At 46.9% G+C, this 13,436-nt stretch overlaps 1 protein-coding gene across 1 annotated transcript in view; it reads right to left on the bottom strand.

The window, feature by feature from the left end:
• Positions 1-13,436, bottom strand: part of LOC126232193 (period circadian protein-like) — a 169,700-nt gene that overhangs the window by 91,302 nt on the left and 64,962 nt on the right. The window contains exons 2-3 of the mRNA XM_049942490.1: positions 11,261-11,429; positions 7,157-7,234 (exon numbers count right to left, since the gene is read on the bottom strand). Of these exons, the coding sequence (XP_049798447.1) occupies positions 7,157-7,234; positions 11,261-11,412 (230 nt within the window). The 5' untranslated portion in view covers positions 11,413-11,429. The remainder of the gene's footprint in view (positions 1-7,156; positions 7,235-11,260; positions 11,430-13,436) is intronic.

Raw genomic sequence — 13,436 nt, 5'->3', positions numbered from 1 at the left:
TTGTGGTTCAAAGTGCTCTGAGCACTATGGGACTTAACATCTATGGTCATCAGTCCCCTAGAACTTAGAACTACTTAAACCTAACTAACCTAAGGACATCACACAACACCCAGTCATCACGAGGCACAGAAAATCCCTGACCCCGCCGGGAATCGAGCCCGGGAACCAGGGCGTGGGAAGCGAGAACGTTACCGCACGAGCACTACCTGCGGACATTGTGGTTCGATGAACCCTCTGCCAAGCGCTTAAATGTGAACTGCACAGTAATCACGTAGATGCAGATGTAGATCATAGGAGGCCAGCCTGTTTAGCCATAACGGGCGGCATTAGCAGTACACCCACTGTTGAGATGGAGACCGTATTGTACATGCCTCCCGGCACCTATAAGCCGGCCGATGTGGCCGACCGGTTCTAGGCGCTTCAATGTGGATCCGCGCGACTCTCTTACTGTAATATTTGCTAACCACACCAGCCTACCCTTTTGAGAAGTGTCTGTGAAAATTTTAAGTAACGCGCAAGGGAGCAGATGTTATCATATTGTTGTCGGCCATCTTAAGACCGATAACGTTATTTCACTATATTTCTCAACTGATTAATAATATTCAACTCATACTTGTTTTTAAAAAAAAAAGAGTCAGGTTACCTTATCAACGAGGTTGAGGTTACGGATGTGAAAGTATCTAGGATGATTGCAGGTACTAGTAGATGGGAACAATGGCAGGAGGGTGTCCACAATGAGGAAATCAAAGAAAAACAGGGTATGTACTCTGTAGATTTAGCAGTCAGGGCGAACAGGCTTAGATTGTGGGGTCATGTTACACGCATGGGAGAAGCAAGGTTACCCAAGAGACTCATGGGTTCAGCAGTAGAGGGACGGAGGAGTCGGGGCAGACCAAGGAGAAGGTACCTGGATTCGGTTAAGAATGATTTTGAAGTAATAGGTTTAACATCGGAAGAGGCACCAATGTTCGCACTGAATAGGGGATCATGGAGAAATTTTATAAGGGGGGCTATGCTCCAGACTGAACGCTGAAAGGCACAATCAGTCTTAAATGATGATGATGATGATGATGATGACTAATAACACTCCAGAGTGGATAGGTATTCTGCATAATTTCAAGGAACTTTACGTAAAAACGTCGTGGTTGTGTGTGCTGATAGAATCTGTGACAAAGGCGATATTTTATCAGTAAAGAAAAATATTCGTCGAGAGAAATTTCAAATATTACCAGATGGTAGATACAGCTGTTTAAGTTAAGACGTACCCTTGATAGCTGGATAATTACCCAAAGAAGTATATTTGGTGTTTAATAAAAAGAAATCCCTGAGCGCTTACAAGCCGAAACGTATAGCTCTACCCAGCAAAGACAGTTTGTGTGTGTATTGAACCGGGGATTTAGAAACGACGGAGATGCTTCCGTCCCGCTGTAGCCTCAGCGGTTCACAACGCCACAACAGGCCACAGCAGTCCACCCACCCCACCGCCGCCCCACGTCGAACCCAGGGTTATTGTACAGATTGGCCCTCAGTGGACCCCCCAGGGAACGTCTCATACCAGATGAGTGTAGCCCCTATGTGTGGAGACAGTGTATGCGCAGCGATCACCGACATATTGTACAGTACTTGCCACTTAAATTGCCACACCACGAAGATGACGTGCTACACACTCGAAATTTAACCGACAGGAAGAAGATGCTGTGATATGCACATGATTAGCTTTTCGGAGCATTCACACAAGGTTGGCGCCGGTGACGACACCTACAACCTTCTGACATGAGGGAAGTTTCCAACCGATCTCTCATACACAAACAGCAGTTGACCGGCGTTGCCTGGTGAAACGTTGTTGTGATGCCTCGTGTAAGGAGGAGAAATGCGTACCATCACGTTTCCGACTCTGATAAAGGTCGGATTGTAGCCTATCGCGATTGCGGTTTATCGTATCGCGACACTGCTGCTCGCGTTGGCCGAGATCCAATGACTGTTAGCAGAATATGGAATCGGTGGGTTCAGGAAGGTAATACGGAACGCCGTGCTGGGTCCCGACGGCCTCGTATCACTAGCAGTCGAGATGACAGCCATCTTATCCGCACGGCTGTAACGGATCGTGCAGCCACGTCTCGATCCCTGAGTCAACAGATGGGGACGTTTGCAAGACAAAGGCCATCTGCGCAAACAGTTCTACGACGTTTGCAGCAGCACGGACTATCATCTCGGAGACCACGGCTGCCGGCCGCGGTGGTCTCCCGGTTCTAGGCGCGCAGTCCGGAACCGTGCGGCCGCTACGGTCGCAGGTTCGAATCCTGCCTCGGGCATGGATGTGTGTGATGTCCTTAGGTTAGTTAGGTTTAAGTAGTTCTAAGTTCTAGGGGACTTATGACCACAGCAGTTGAGTCCCATAGTCCTCATAGCCATTTTTGAGACCACGGCTGCGGTTACCCTTGACGCTGTATCACAGACAGGAGCGCCTGCGATGGTGTACTCGACGACGAACCTGGGCGCACGAATAGCAAAACGTCATTTTTTCGGATGAATCCAGGTTCTGTTTACAACATCACGATAGTCGCATCCGTGTTTGATGACATCGCGGTGAACACATATTGGAAGCGTGCATTCGTCTTCGCCACACAGGCGTATCACCCGGCGTGATGGTATGGGGTGCCATTGGTTACACGCCTCAGTCACCTCTTGTTCGCATTGACAGCACTTTGAACAGTGGACGTTACATTTGACATGTCTTACGACCCGTGGCTCTACCCTTCATTCGATCTCTGCGAAACCCTACATTTCAGCAGGATAATGCACGACCGCATGTTGCAGGTCCTGTACGGGCCTTTCTGGATACAGAAAATGTTCGACTGCTGACGTGGCCAGCACATTCTCCAGATCTCTCAACAATTGAAAACGTCTGGTCAATGCTGGCCGAGCAACTGGCTTGTCGCAATACGCCATACGCCATAAGGAATCATCACCGCCCTTGTGGTACCGCTCAAGGAAAGTCAATGCACTGTCTAAAACGTTTGGTTTTGTGCTCTTCCGTCAAATTTTGGGTACCCAACGTGCGCACAATTTTCGGTAATTCAAGTGCTCGGTCACAATGCCATACAAAACACTACGAGAAACATTAGGAAAGTCATCCCGCAAGGAGGAAATCGTAAAGCGTCTGTTTTCTCTCACCTTATTGTCCACTTCCTGCACCAAATTTCATTAACTACCGAAGGACGCCCACTCCGTTGTTCATCATGCACATTTCTGCAGCCATCTTTAAATGCTCTCACCCACTTTCTTACCATTCCATCACTCATAATGTTTTCTCCGTAAACTGCACAGACCTCACGATGAATATCGATCGCTTTTAGACCTTTAGCACTAAGAAATCTTTTAACAGCCCGTACTTCACAGTCGGCGGGACTAACGATTGTTGGAGGTATCTTAAACACTCAGTACACAACGTAAACAAGGAAGAATCAGACTGTAATGGCGTCAGTGCGTAGATTAAGGTACAGGCTTTCATGTAAAAATAAAATTATTGAGATATCTTAGCACGTCTCTTTTAACTTCAAAACGTTCTTACTTAAAAAAACACGCCTCGTACAATAGTCGAGGTACAAACCAGTACTACGACGTGCATTCAATAACTAACGCAACACACTTCTTCACTCCGCCAGTATCGATTGAAAAACTGCAGAATTTGTAATGGAACATCGCGGAATACTCCCGCTTCATCTCCTATAGTTTCTTGACTTCCGATAGGTGGCAGCGCTATGCGTAGCCTTCAAAATGGCGTCTGTAACGGGGATGCGTTCCCAGCAGAGAACTTTCACAGCGGTTTTTTTTTTTTTTTCCCCTCCAGGAAACCAGGGGTTCGCAGATATCCATAGGCTCCTGAAGAATGTGTGCTACGGAGAGCATGGTGAGTCGGAGCTGTGACCCATGCAGCGTTGGAACGTTCGGACACACTCACTCGAGATGATCGGCGGATCACAAACAAACACCTCGCTGCTCAACTGGACAGATCGGTTACAAGGACATCAACTGTTACATATGAAATGAAAATTGAAACACCTGCAGCTGTTTCTCTGCGTTCAATTTATTTACGCAACCAGTTTCCGTGTTCCATTGCGCCGTCTTCAGGTTGCTTGGCCAACATAAACTGGAAGGAATCCAATCGACGTCGTCGGCTGATGAACTAAAGAATAGTGTCATGTAAGCCAGAGATCTACAAAGGTCGGTTATTTAATATTGGCTCCTGTTACAACTGCGTGTTGTTGTTGTTGTTGTTGTGGTCTTCAGTCCTGAGACTGGTTTGATGCAGCTCTCCATGCTACTCTATCCTGTGCAAGCTTCTTCATTCCCAGTACCTACTGCAGCCTACATCCTTCTGAATCTGCTTAGTGTATTAATCTATTGGTCTCCCTCTACGATTTTTACCCTCCACGCTGCCCTCCAATGCTAAATTGGTGATCCCTTGATGCCTAAGAACATGTCCTACCAGCCGATCCCTTCTTCTAGTCAAGATGTGCCAAAGGCTCCTCTTCTCCCCAATTCTATTCAATACCTCCTCATTAGTTACATGATCTACCCACCTAATCTTCAACATTCTTCTGTAGCACCACATTTCGAAAGCTTCTATTCTCTTCTTCAATAAAATTCTTCAGGGTATCAGACCGCATCGTTATAATTTAAATTGCGCCAACATTTCGGCCAGCGTTGCAGCTAGCCTTCATCAGGGCCTTACGTTAACTGCTAAATGAACACACTTGATTCCTTAAATAGCTGCACGAGAGAACCGTGTCGTTACTTGATTGGCTGTAAAAGGAGGAGGAGGAGGAGGAGGGGTGAAAGGTATGCTTTATTGGTGTTTCCTTTATTATCTGTCATTGGCTGAAATAGCTGTTTTCTATTGGTCTTTATATTAATCCACCCCATTGGAGGAGACGGACGAATAACGAACAGGTGATGGCTGTGACGTCACACTGTTTCTGTGCTGTCCAGAAGCCGGCTGCGGCGTGCCATTGCCCTGTGTGCTCGCGACCACTACTGCGGCTCTTCGCGTGTCTGCATGGGCCGCCACGGCTCTGCCGCCGCTCCGTAGCCCTGCTATTGCAGGCAGCCAAGACCCCGGAAGCTTGTACCCGTCCTCTCTATTCATGTTGGCGGGTCTTTGGCTATTTCTATCGCCTCTCTAATCTTTCTTTTGAAAGTGAGAGGCTGTTTCGCCAGGACGCGGGCTTCTTGAAAAAATATTGGTTTCCCGCACTCGTCTCGGTGTTCCGCCACTGCTGACTTAGTGTGTTGTTTCAGGCGGATATATCTTTCATGTTCCGAGAGCCTTGTGCTAATCGGACGTCCCGTCTCACCTATGTAGACTAATCCACACGCACAACCAATTTCATACACGCCAGCTGTGTGTAGTTTGTCAACTGCATCCTTGGTAGAACCGAGCATGTCTGATATTTTGTTTCTGCTTCGGAAAATTGGTTTGATGTCGGCTTTTCGTAGAATTTTGCCAATACGTTCGGTGACCCCTTGTACATATGGTAACACCTGAAGAATTTTATTGAAGAAGACAACGGCCGCGGAAGCCTACGCTTACTTCTATTCTCTTCTTGTCCAAACTAGTTATTGTCCATGTTTCACTTCCGTACATGGCTACGCTCCATACAAATACTTCCAGAAATGACTTCCTGACACTTAAATCTATGCTCGATGTTAAGAAATTTCTCTTGTTCAGAAACGCTTTCCTTGCCATTGCCAGTCTACATTTTATATCCTCTCTACTTCGACCATCGTCAGTTATTTTGCTCCCCAAATAGCAAAACTCCTTAACTGCTTTAAGTGTCTCATTTCCTAATCTAATTCCCCCAGCATCACCCGACTTAATTCGACTACATTCCATTTTCCTCGTTTTGCTTTTGTTGATGTTCATGTTACATCCTCCTTTCAAGACACTGTCCATTCCATTCAACTGCTCTTCCAAGTCCTTTGCTGTCTCTGACAGAATTAGAATGACATCGGTGAACCTCAAAGATTTTATTTCTTCTCCACGGATTTTAATACCTACTCCGAATTTTTCTTTTGTTTCCTTTACTGCTTGCTCAATATACAGATTGAATAACATCGGGGAGAGGCTACAACCCTGTCTCATTCGCTTCCCAACCGCTGCTTCCATTTCATGCCCCTCGACTCTTATAACCGCCATCTGGTTTCTGTACAAATTGTAAATAGGTTTGCCTTTTCTTAATCTTTCTTCTAAGATAAGTCGTAGGGTCAGTATTGCCTCACGTGTTCCAATATTTCTGCGGAATTCAAACTGATCTTCGCCGAGGTCGGCTTCAATCAGTTTTTCCAGTCGTCTGTAAAAAATTCGCGTTAGTATTTTGCAGCTGTGACTTATTAAACTGATAGTTCGGTAATTTTCACATCTGTCAACACCTGCTTTCTTTGGGATTGGAATTATTATATTCTTCTTGAAGTCTGAAGGTATTTCGCATGTCTCATACATCTTGCCCACCAGATGGTAGAGTTTTGTCAGGACTGGCTCTCCCAAGGCCGTCAGTAGTTCCAATGGAATGTTGTCTACTCCCGGGGCCTTGTTTCGACTCAGGTCTTTCAGTGCTCTGTCAAACTCTTCACGCAGTATCGTATCCCCCATTTCGTCTTCATCTACATCCTCTTCCAATTGCATAATATTGTCCTCAAGTACATCGCCCTTGTATAGACCCTCTATATACTCCTTCCACCTTTCTGCTTTCCCTCTTCTTTGCTTAGAACTGGTTGAACGACTTACGTGTCATTAAAACCAACTGGACCTATTTTTCCGCAGACGGTCACCCATGCGAGTACTAACGAGCGCCAACGTCGCTTAACTTCTACCAAATTGGAAAGCCTATTGGCAAGGTGCGGGATGACAGGACGTGTGTTACGACATCATTAAGACATGGTAGCAGGAGGAGCTGTAGAAGGTAGAAACTGTAGGTTGGAATACATCCTATGAATAATACGTAGGATGCGAGTATTGCTCCGGGATGACGAGTCTAACACAGCAGAGGAGGTTGTGGAGTGCCGCCTCAAACCAGTCAGAAGATTCTTGATCCAAAGAAGAAAAGAGAAAGTATCGACTACGCTAGAGAGAAGTAGATGTCGGCGTGGTACTCACCCGCTGCTGAGAGTGGACGGATGGCCACCATAGCCGCTGCTGCCGCTAGAGTTGCTGATGCGGGACTTGGAGCTGCCGCTGCAAAAGAAAACACAAGTGACAAGTCAGCGCCGCGCGACATCAGGCTGGAGCATTACAAACACTGCTACTACAACACAAGTGTCACTTCATATCAGCCAGCTGCAATTTTGTCCCAGGTTCAAGACATACACTGCAGAATGTACTGCGTCTGCCGGAAGAGTGATTTCAGGTGTGCCGCAGGGGAGTGTCGTAGGACCGTTGCTATTCACAATATACATTAATAACCTTGTGGATGACATCGGAAGTTCACTGAGCCTTTTTGCGGATGATGCTGTGGTATATCGAGAGGTTGTAACATTGGAAAATTGTACTGAAATGCAGGAGGATCTGCAGCGAATTGACGCATGGTGCAGGGGATGGCAATTGAATCTCAATGTAGACAAGCGTAATTTGCTGCGAATACACAGAAGCAGAGATCCTTTATCATTTATCTACAATAATATAGCAGGTCAGCAACTGGAAGCAGTTAATTCCATAAATTATCTGGGAGTACGCATTAGGAGTGATTTAAAATGGAATGATCATATAAAGTTGGTCGTCCGTAAAGCAGATGCTAGACTGAGGAAGAATCCTAAGGAAATGCAATCTGAAAACGAAGGAAGTAAGTTATAGTACGCTTGTTCGCCCACTGCTCTAATACTGCTCAGCAGTGCGGGATCCGTACCAGATAGGGTTGATAGAAGAGATAGAGAAGATCCAACGGAGAGCAGCGCGCTTCGTTACAGGATCGTTTACTAATCGCGAAAGCGTTACGGAGATGAGAGATAAACTCCAGGGGAAGAATCTGCAGGAGAGACGCTCAGTAGCTCGGTACGGGCTTTTGTTGACGTTTCTAGAACATACCTTCACCGAAGAGACAAGCAGTGCTCCCTCCTACGTACATCTCGCGAAGAGGCCGTGAGGATAAAATGAGAGAGATTAGAGCCCACACAGAGGCATACCGACAATCCTTCTTTCCACGAACAATACGAGACTGGAATAGAAGGGAGAACCGATAGAGGTAGTCAAGGTACCCTCCGCCACACACCGTCAGGTGGCTTGCGGAGTATGGATGTAAATGTAGATGTAGAAGCAAAGTTCTTTAGGAGATGGAAATGGTAGTCTGGCCATTATGTTACATGCCGAACGTCTACTAAACTGCTACAAACACCGAGTACCAGTGAAACTTCCTGGCAGATTAAAACTGTGTGCTGAACCGAGACTCGAACTCGGGACTTTGCCTTTCGGGAGAACACCCGGCCATTTTCAAGACAAACTGCAACGGACAGGCGACGTACATCCAAATTTAAAAAAAACTCGGTTCTTGGACTGATGCAGGAAAGATAACACACACACTGAACACTAGTGCTACCAAAGATGGCTATTTTTTGACAAGGGAGAGAGCCGGATTCCAAACAGAGTTTAAACAGAATTCTCCATCGCTTTTAACGAGGTTGCTCGCTAATTTAATCGCAACTGCCTCCCTAATAACACTGTCCCAATAGCTGGACGTGCATGCCAATATGTCGGTGTTGTTATATAGCATGGGGTGACGAGTATCCAAGCAATTTTCGGCAACAGCAGATCTATTTGGCTGCTGTAATTATGTGTGGCGGTTATGCTCAGTACATCGGTCCTCCACGGTCCTGATAAAAAATGGTTCAAATGGCTCTGAGCACTATGGGACTCAACTGCTGTGGTCATTAGTCCCCTAAAGGCAGGATTCGAACCTGCGACCGTAGCAGTCGCACGGTTCCGGACTGCGCGCCTAGAACCGCGAGACCACCGCGGTCGGCTACGGTCCTGACAGACCAATATATGCCACGCCGCAGCTACAAGGAATGCGATATACACCCGCCTTGCGCAGTCCAAGATCATCCTTAACAGAACTCTAATTTTAGATGCAGGTCTGAAAACACATTTCACATCGTATTTCCGCAAAATACGACCGATCTTGTTGGAAGTGTTTCCTACGTAAGGCAAAAAGGCAGTAGACTTAGGTGTTGACTCAGAATTATCATCAATCACCCGATGTATAGTTGGTCGATAGCGCAACGCACGTTCAATCTGTCTATCACTATAACCATTTTGACGAAACGTAACTTCAAGATGGGACAGCTCAGCTGGCAAAGTCTCAGCGTCAGAAACGACATGTGCCCTGTGCACCACGGTACGAAGTACCCCTTCACGCTGAGCCGGATGGTGACAACTATTAGCCTGTAAGTACAAGTCGCTGTGAGTACGTTTCCTGTAGACTGCATGTCCCAATGATCCATCATCCTTCCTCCTAACCAACACGTCAAGAAAGGGAAGGCAACCACCCTCCACCGTAAAACGATGAAAGTGTTACCAGGCTGAATTCCCGGAAGTTATTTGATAGTTGCTATAATTAGACAGAAATACGAGGGGCACTCGAAAAGAAATGCACACTATTTTTTTTTTTAAATCCGTCTTTTATTCTACATGTTCCAAAGTTTTACAGTGTGTAGATACATTCTTTAGGAACAATATTTTCATTTCTCCACATAATTTCCATCCCTCTCAACTGCCTTACGCCATCTTGGAACCAGCGCCTGTATACCCGCACGGTAGAATTCTGGACCAACCTGTTGGAGCCACTGTTTGGCAGCGTGCACAAGGGAGTCATCATCTTCAAACCTTGTTCCACGAAGAGAGTCTTTCAGTTTCCCAAAGAGATGATAGTCAGACGAAGCCAGGTCAGGACTGTAATGCGGGTGTTTCAGTGTTGTCCATCCGAGTTTTGTGATCCCTTCCACGGTTTTTTGACTGACATGTGGCCGTGCATCTTCGTGCAACCGCAAAACGTCCTGCTTTTGCCGATGTGGTCGAACACGACTCAGTCGAGCTCGAAGTTTCTTCAGTGTCGTCACATATGCATCAGAATTTATGGTGGTTCCACCTGGCACGATGTCCACAAGCAAGAGTCCTTCGGAATCGAAAAACACCGCAGCCATAACTTTTCCAGCAGAAGGTGTGGTTTCGAATTTTTTTTTCCTTGGGTGAATTTGCATGATACCACTCCATTGATTGCCTCTTCGTCTCTGGTGTAAAATGATGGAGCCATGTTTCTTCAACTGTCACAATTCTTCCAAGAAATTCATCTCCACCGTTCTCGTACTGTTCCAAAAGTTCGCTGCATACCGTTTTTCTCGTTTCTTTGTGAGCCACTGTCAACACCCTAGGAACCCACCTGGCACAAACCTTTTTTTAACGCCAACACTTTCAGTATTCTGCAAACACTTCCTTCCCCTACCCCAACGTAGCGTGACAATTCGTTCACTGTGATGCGTCTGTCAGCAGTCACCAATTCGTTAACTCTCTGCACACTGTCTGGAGTGTGTGCAGTACGAGGCCTGCCGCTGCGAGGACAATCCTCAATATTGCCGTGCCCGCTTTCGTCACGTAACCTGCATGCCCACCGACTAACTGTACTGCGATCGACAATAGCATCTCCGTACACCTTTTTCAACCTCTTGTGGATGCTTCCCACTGTCTCGTTTTCACAGCACAGGAATTCTATGACAGCACGTTGCTTCTGACCAACGTCAAGTGTAGCAGCCATCTTGAAGACATGCTGTGACGGCGCCACTCACGGGAACAGGTTGAACTAAGTTTGAAAACAAGCGGGAAGGATGTATCTACACACTGTAAAACTTGCACACATGCAGAATTAAAACTATTTTTTTTTTTTTAATAGTGTGCATTTCTTTTGGAGTGACCCTCGTAAACAGTTACTGTGGGCCGTTTCTGCGCCAAGTATCGGAAATGCGAAGCAAGAAAACCAAAATATGAGAGGGTAGTGGTGGGGGAAAGGGGTTAAGACAATTTATGCTTCAGAAGGGGGGCGCGACGGGAAAAGTTTGAGAAGACCTGATCTATTCCATAGCCCCTCACAGAGTGGCCTGACGGATGTGAGCAGGTTACAGTCTGCTCCGCCCACTGTATTTTGAGTTTGGCGCAGATGGCAGTACGAGAGGTTTCGGCTTCAATGCCGGCGGCATCTTCAGGAGCGTGCTTACTGACCTGCGCTGTGACTGGCTGTTGCCCACGGAGCAGGCAGAGTCCGGCGCCTTGCAGGAGCGGCTCGCTACGGACGCGGTGGTCGCCCCGGAGGCGGGGGAGGCGGTGCCCGGTGCTGACGCAGCCGTCGACGGCGCCTCTCGCTCCTCCTTCATGGTGGGGGCGGGGTAGCCTGCTGGCAGGAAAACATCCAAGTGAGTAGGCCGCACGACGGGGCAAAACCCAGTCTGAAGCTGCAGCTCGCAAATTATACGGCAGTCAGACCGTAAATGATCTACATCGTCCGTACAAAAGTTCCCACACTGGTTTTATTCCTGCCGTATGAAAAAATGGCTGACATCGAAATAAGTGTACAAGGAATAGAAAAGCAACTGAAATCACTCAACAGAGGAAAGTCCACTGGACCTGACGCGATAGCAATTCGATTCTACACAGAGTACGCGAAAGAACTTGCCCCCCTTCTAACAGCCGTGTGCCGCAAGTCTCTAGAGGAACGGAGGGTTCCAAATGATTGGAAAAGAGCACAGGTAGTCCCAGTCTTCAAGAAGGGTCGTCCAGCAGATGCGTAAAACTACAGGCCTATATCTCTGACATCGATCTGTTGTAGAACTTTAGAACATGTTATTTGCTCGCGTATCGTGTCATTTCTGGAAACCCAGAATCTACTCTGTAGGAACCAACGTGGATTCCGGAAACAGCGATCGTGTGAGACCCAACTCGCCTTATTTGTTCATCAGACCCAGAAAATATTAGAAACAGGCACCCAGGTAGATGCCATTTTCCTTGACTTCCGGAAGGCGTTCGATACAGTTCCGGACTGTCGCCTGATAAACAAAGTAAGAGCCTACGGAATATCAGACCAGCTGTGTGGCTGGATTGAAGAGTTTTTAGCAAACAGAACACAGCATGTTGTTCTCAATGGAGAGACGTCTACAGACGTTAAAGTAACCTCTGGCGTGCCACAGGGGAGTGTTATGGGACCATTGCTTTTCACAATATATATAAATGACCTAGTAAATAGTGTCGGAAGTTCCGTGCGGCTTCTCGCGGATGATGCTGTAGTATACAGAGAAGTTGCAGCATTAGAAAATTGCAGCGAAATGCAGGAAGATCCTCAGCGGATACGCAATTGGTGCAGGGAGTGGCAACTGACCCTTAACATACACAAATGTAATGTATTGCGAATACATAGAAAGAAGGATCCTTTATTGTATGATTATATGATAGCGGAACCGACACTGGTAGCAGTTACTTCTGTAAAATATCTGGGAGTATGCGTGCGGAACGATTTGAAGATTGGAGATTGGGAGAGTCCTTAGAAGATGTAGTCCATCAACAAAGGAGGTGGCTTACAAAACACTTGTTCGACCTACATTTGAGTATTGCTCATCAGTGTGGGATACGTATCAGGTCGGGTTGACAGATGAGATAGAGAAGATCCAAAGAAGAGCGGTGCGTTTCGTCACAGGTTTCTTGGGTAAGCGTGATAACGTTACGGAGATGTTTAGCAAACTCAAGTGGCAGACTCTGCAAGAGAGGCGCTCTGCATCGCGGTGTAGCTTGCTGTCCAGGTTTCGAGAGGGTGCGTTTCTAGGAGAGGTATCGAATATATTGCTTCCCCCTACTTATACCTCCCGAGGAGGTCACGAATGTAAAATTAGAGGGATTCGAGCGCGCACGAAGGCTTTCCGGCAGTCGTTCTTCCCGCGAACCGTACGCGACTGGAACAGGAAAGGGAGGTAATGACAGTGGCACGTAAAGTGCCCTCCGCCACACACCGTTGGGTGGCTTCCGGAGTATAAATTTAGATGTAGATGTAGAACGATGATTTATTTCAGCCGAAACCAGTTGTTGTTGTTGTTGTTGTTGTTGTTATGGTCTTCAGTCCAAAGACTGGTTTTATGCAGCTCTCCATGCTACTCCATTCTGTGCAAGCTTCTTCATCTCCCGGTACCTACTGCAGCCTACATCCTTCTGAATCTGCTTAGTGTATTCATCTCTTGGCCTCCATCTACGATTTTTACCCTCCACGCTGCCCTCCAGTACGAAATTGGTGATCCCTTGATGCCTCAGAACATATCCTACCAACCGATCCCTTCTTCTAGTCAAGTTGTGCCACAAACTCCTCCTCTCCCCAATTCTGTTCAATACCTGCTCATTAGTTATGTGATCTACCCAT

This window comes from Schistocerca nitens, unplaced genomic scaffold (assembly GCF_023898315.1).
Source record: "Schistocerca nitens isolate TAMUIC-IGC-003100 unplaced genomic scaffold, iqSchNite1.1 HiC_scaffold_466, whole genome shotgun sequence".
Taxonomy (NCBI): domain Eukaryota; kingdom Metazoa; phylum Arthropoda; class Insecta; order Orthoptera; family Acrididae; genus Schistocerca; species Schistocerca nitens.
Note: the sequence above shows the minus strand (reverse complement) of the source record. Positions and strands in the feature narration are given on the sequence as shown.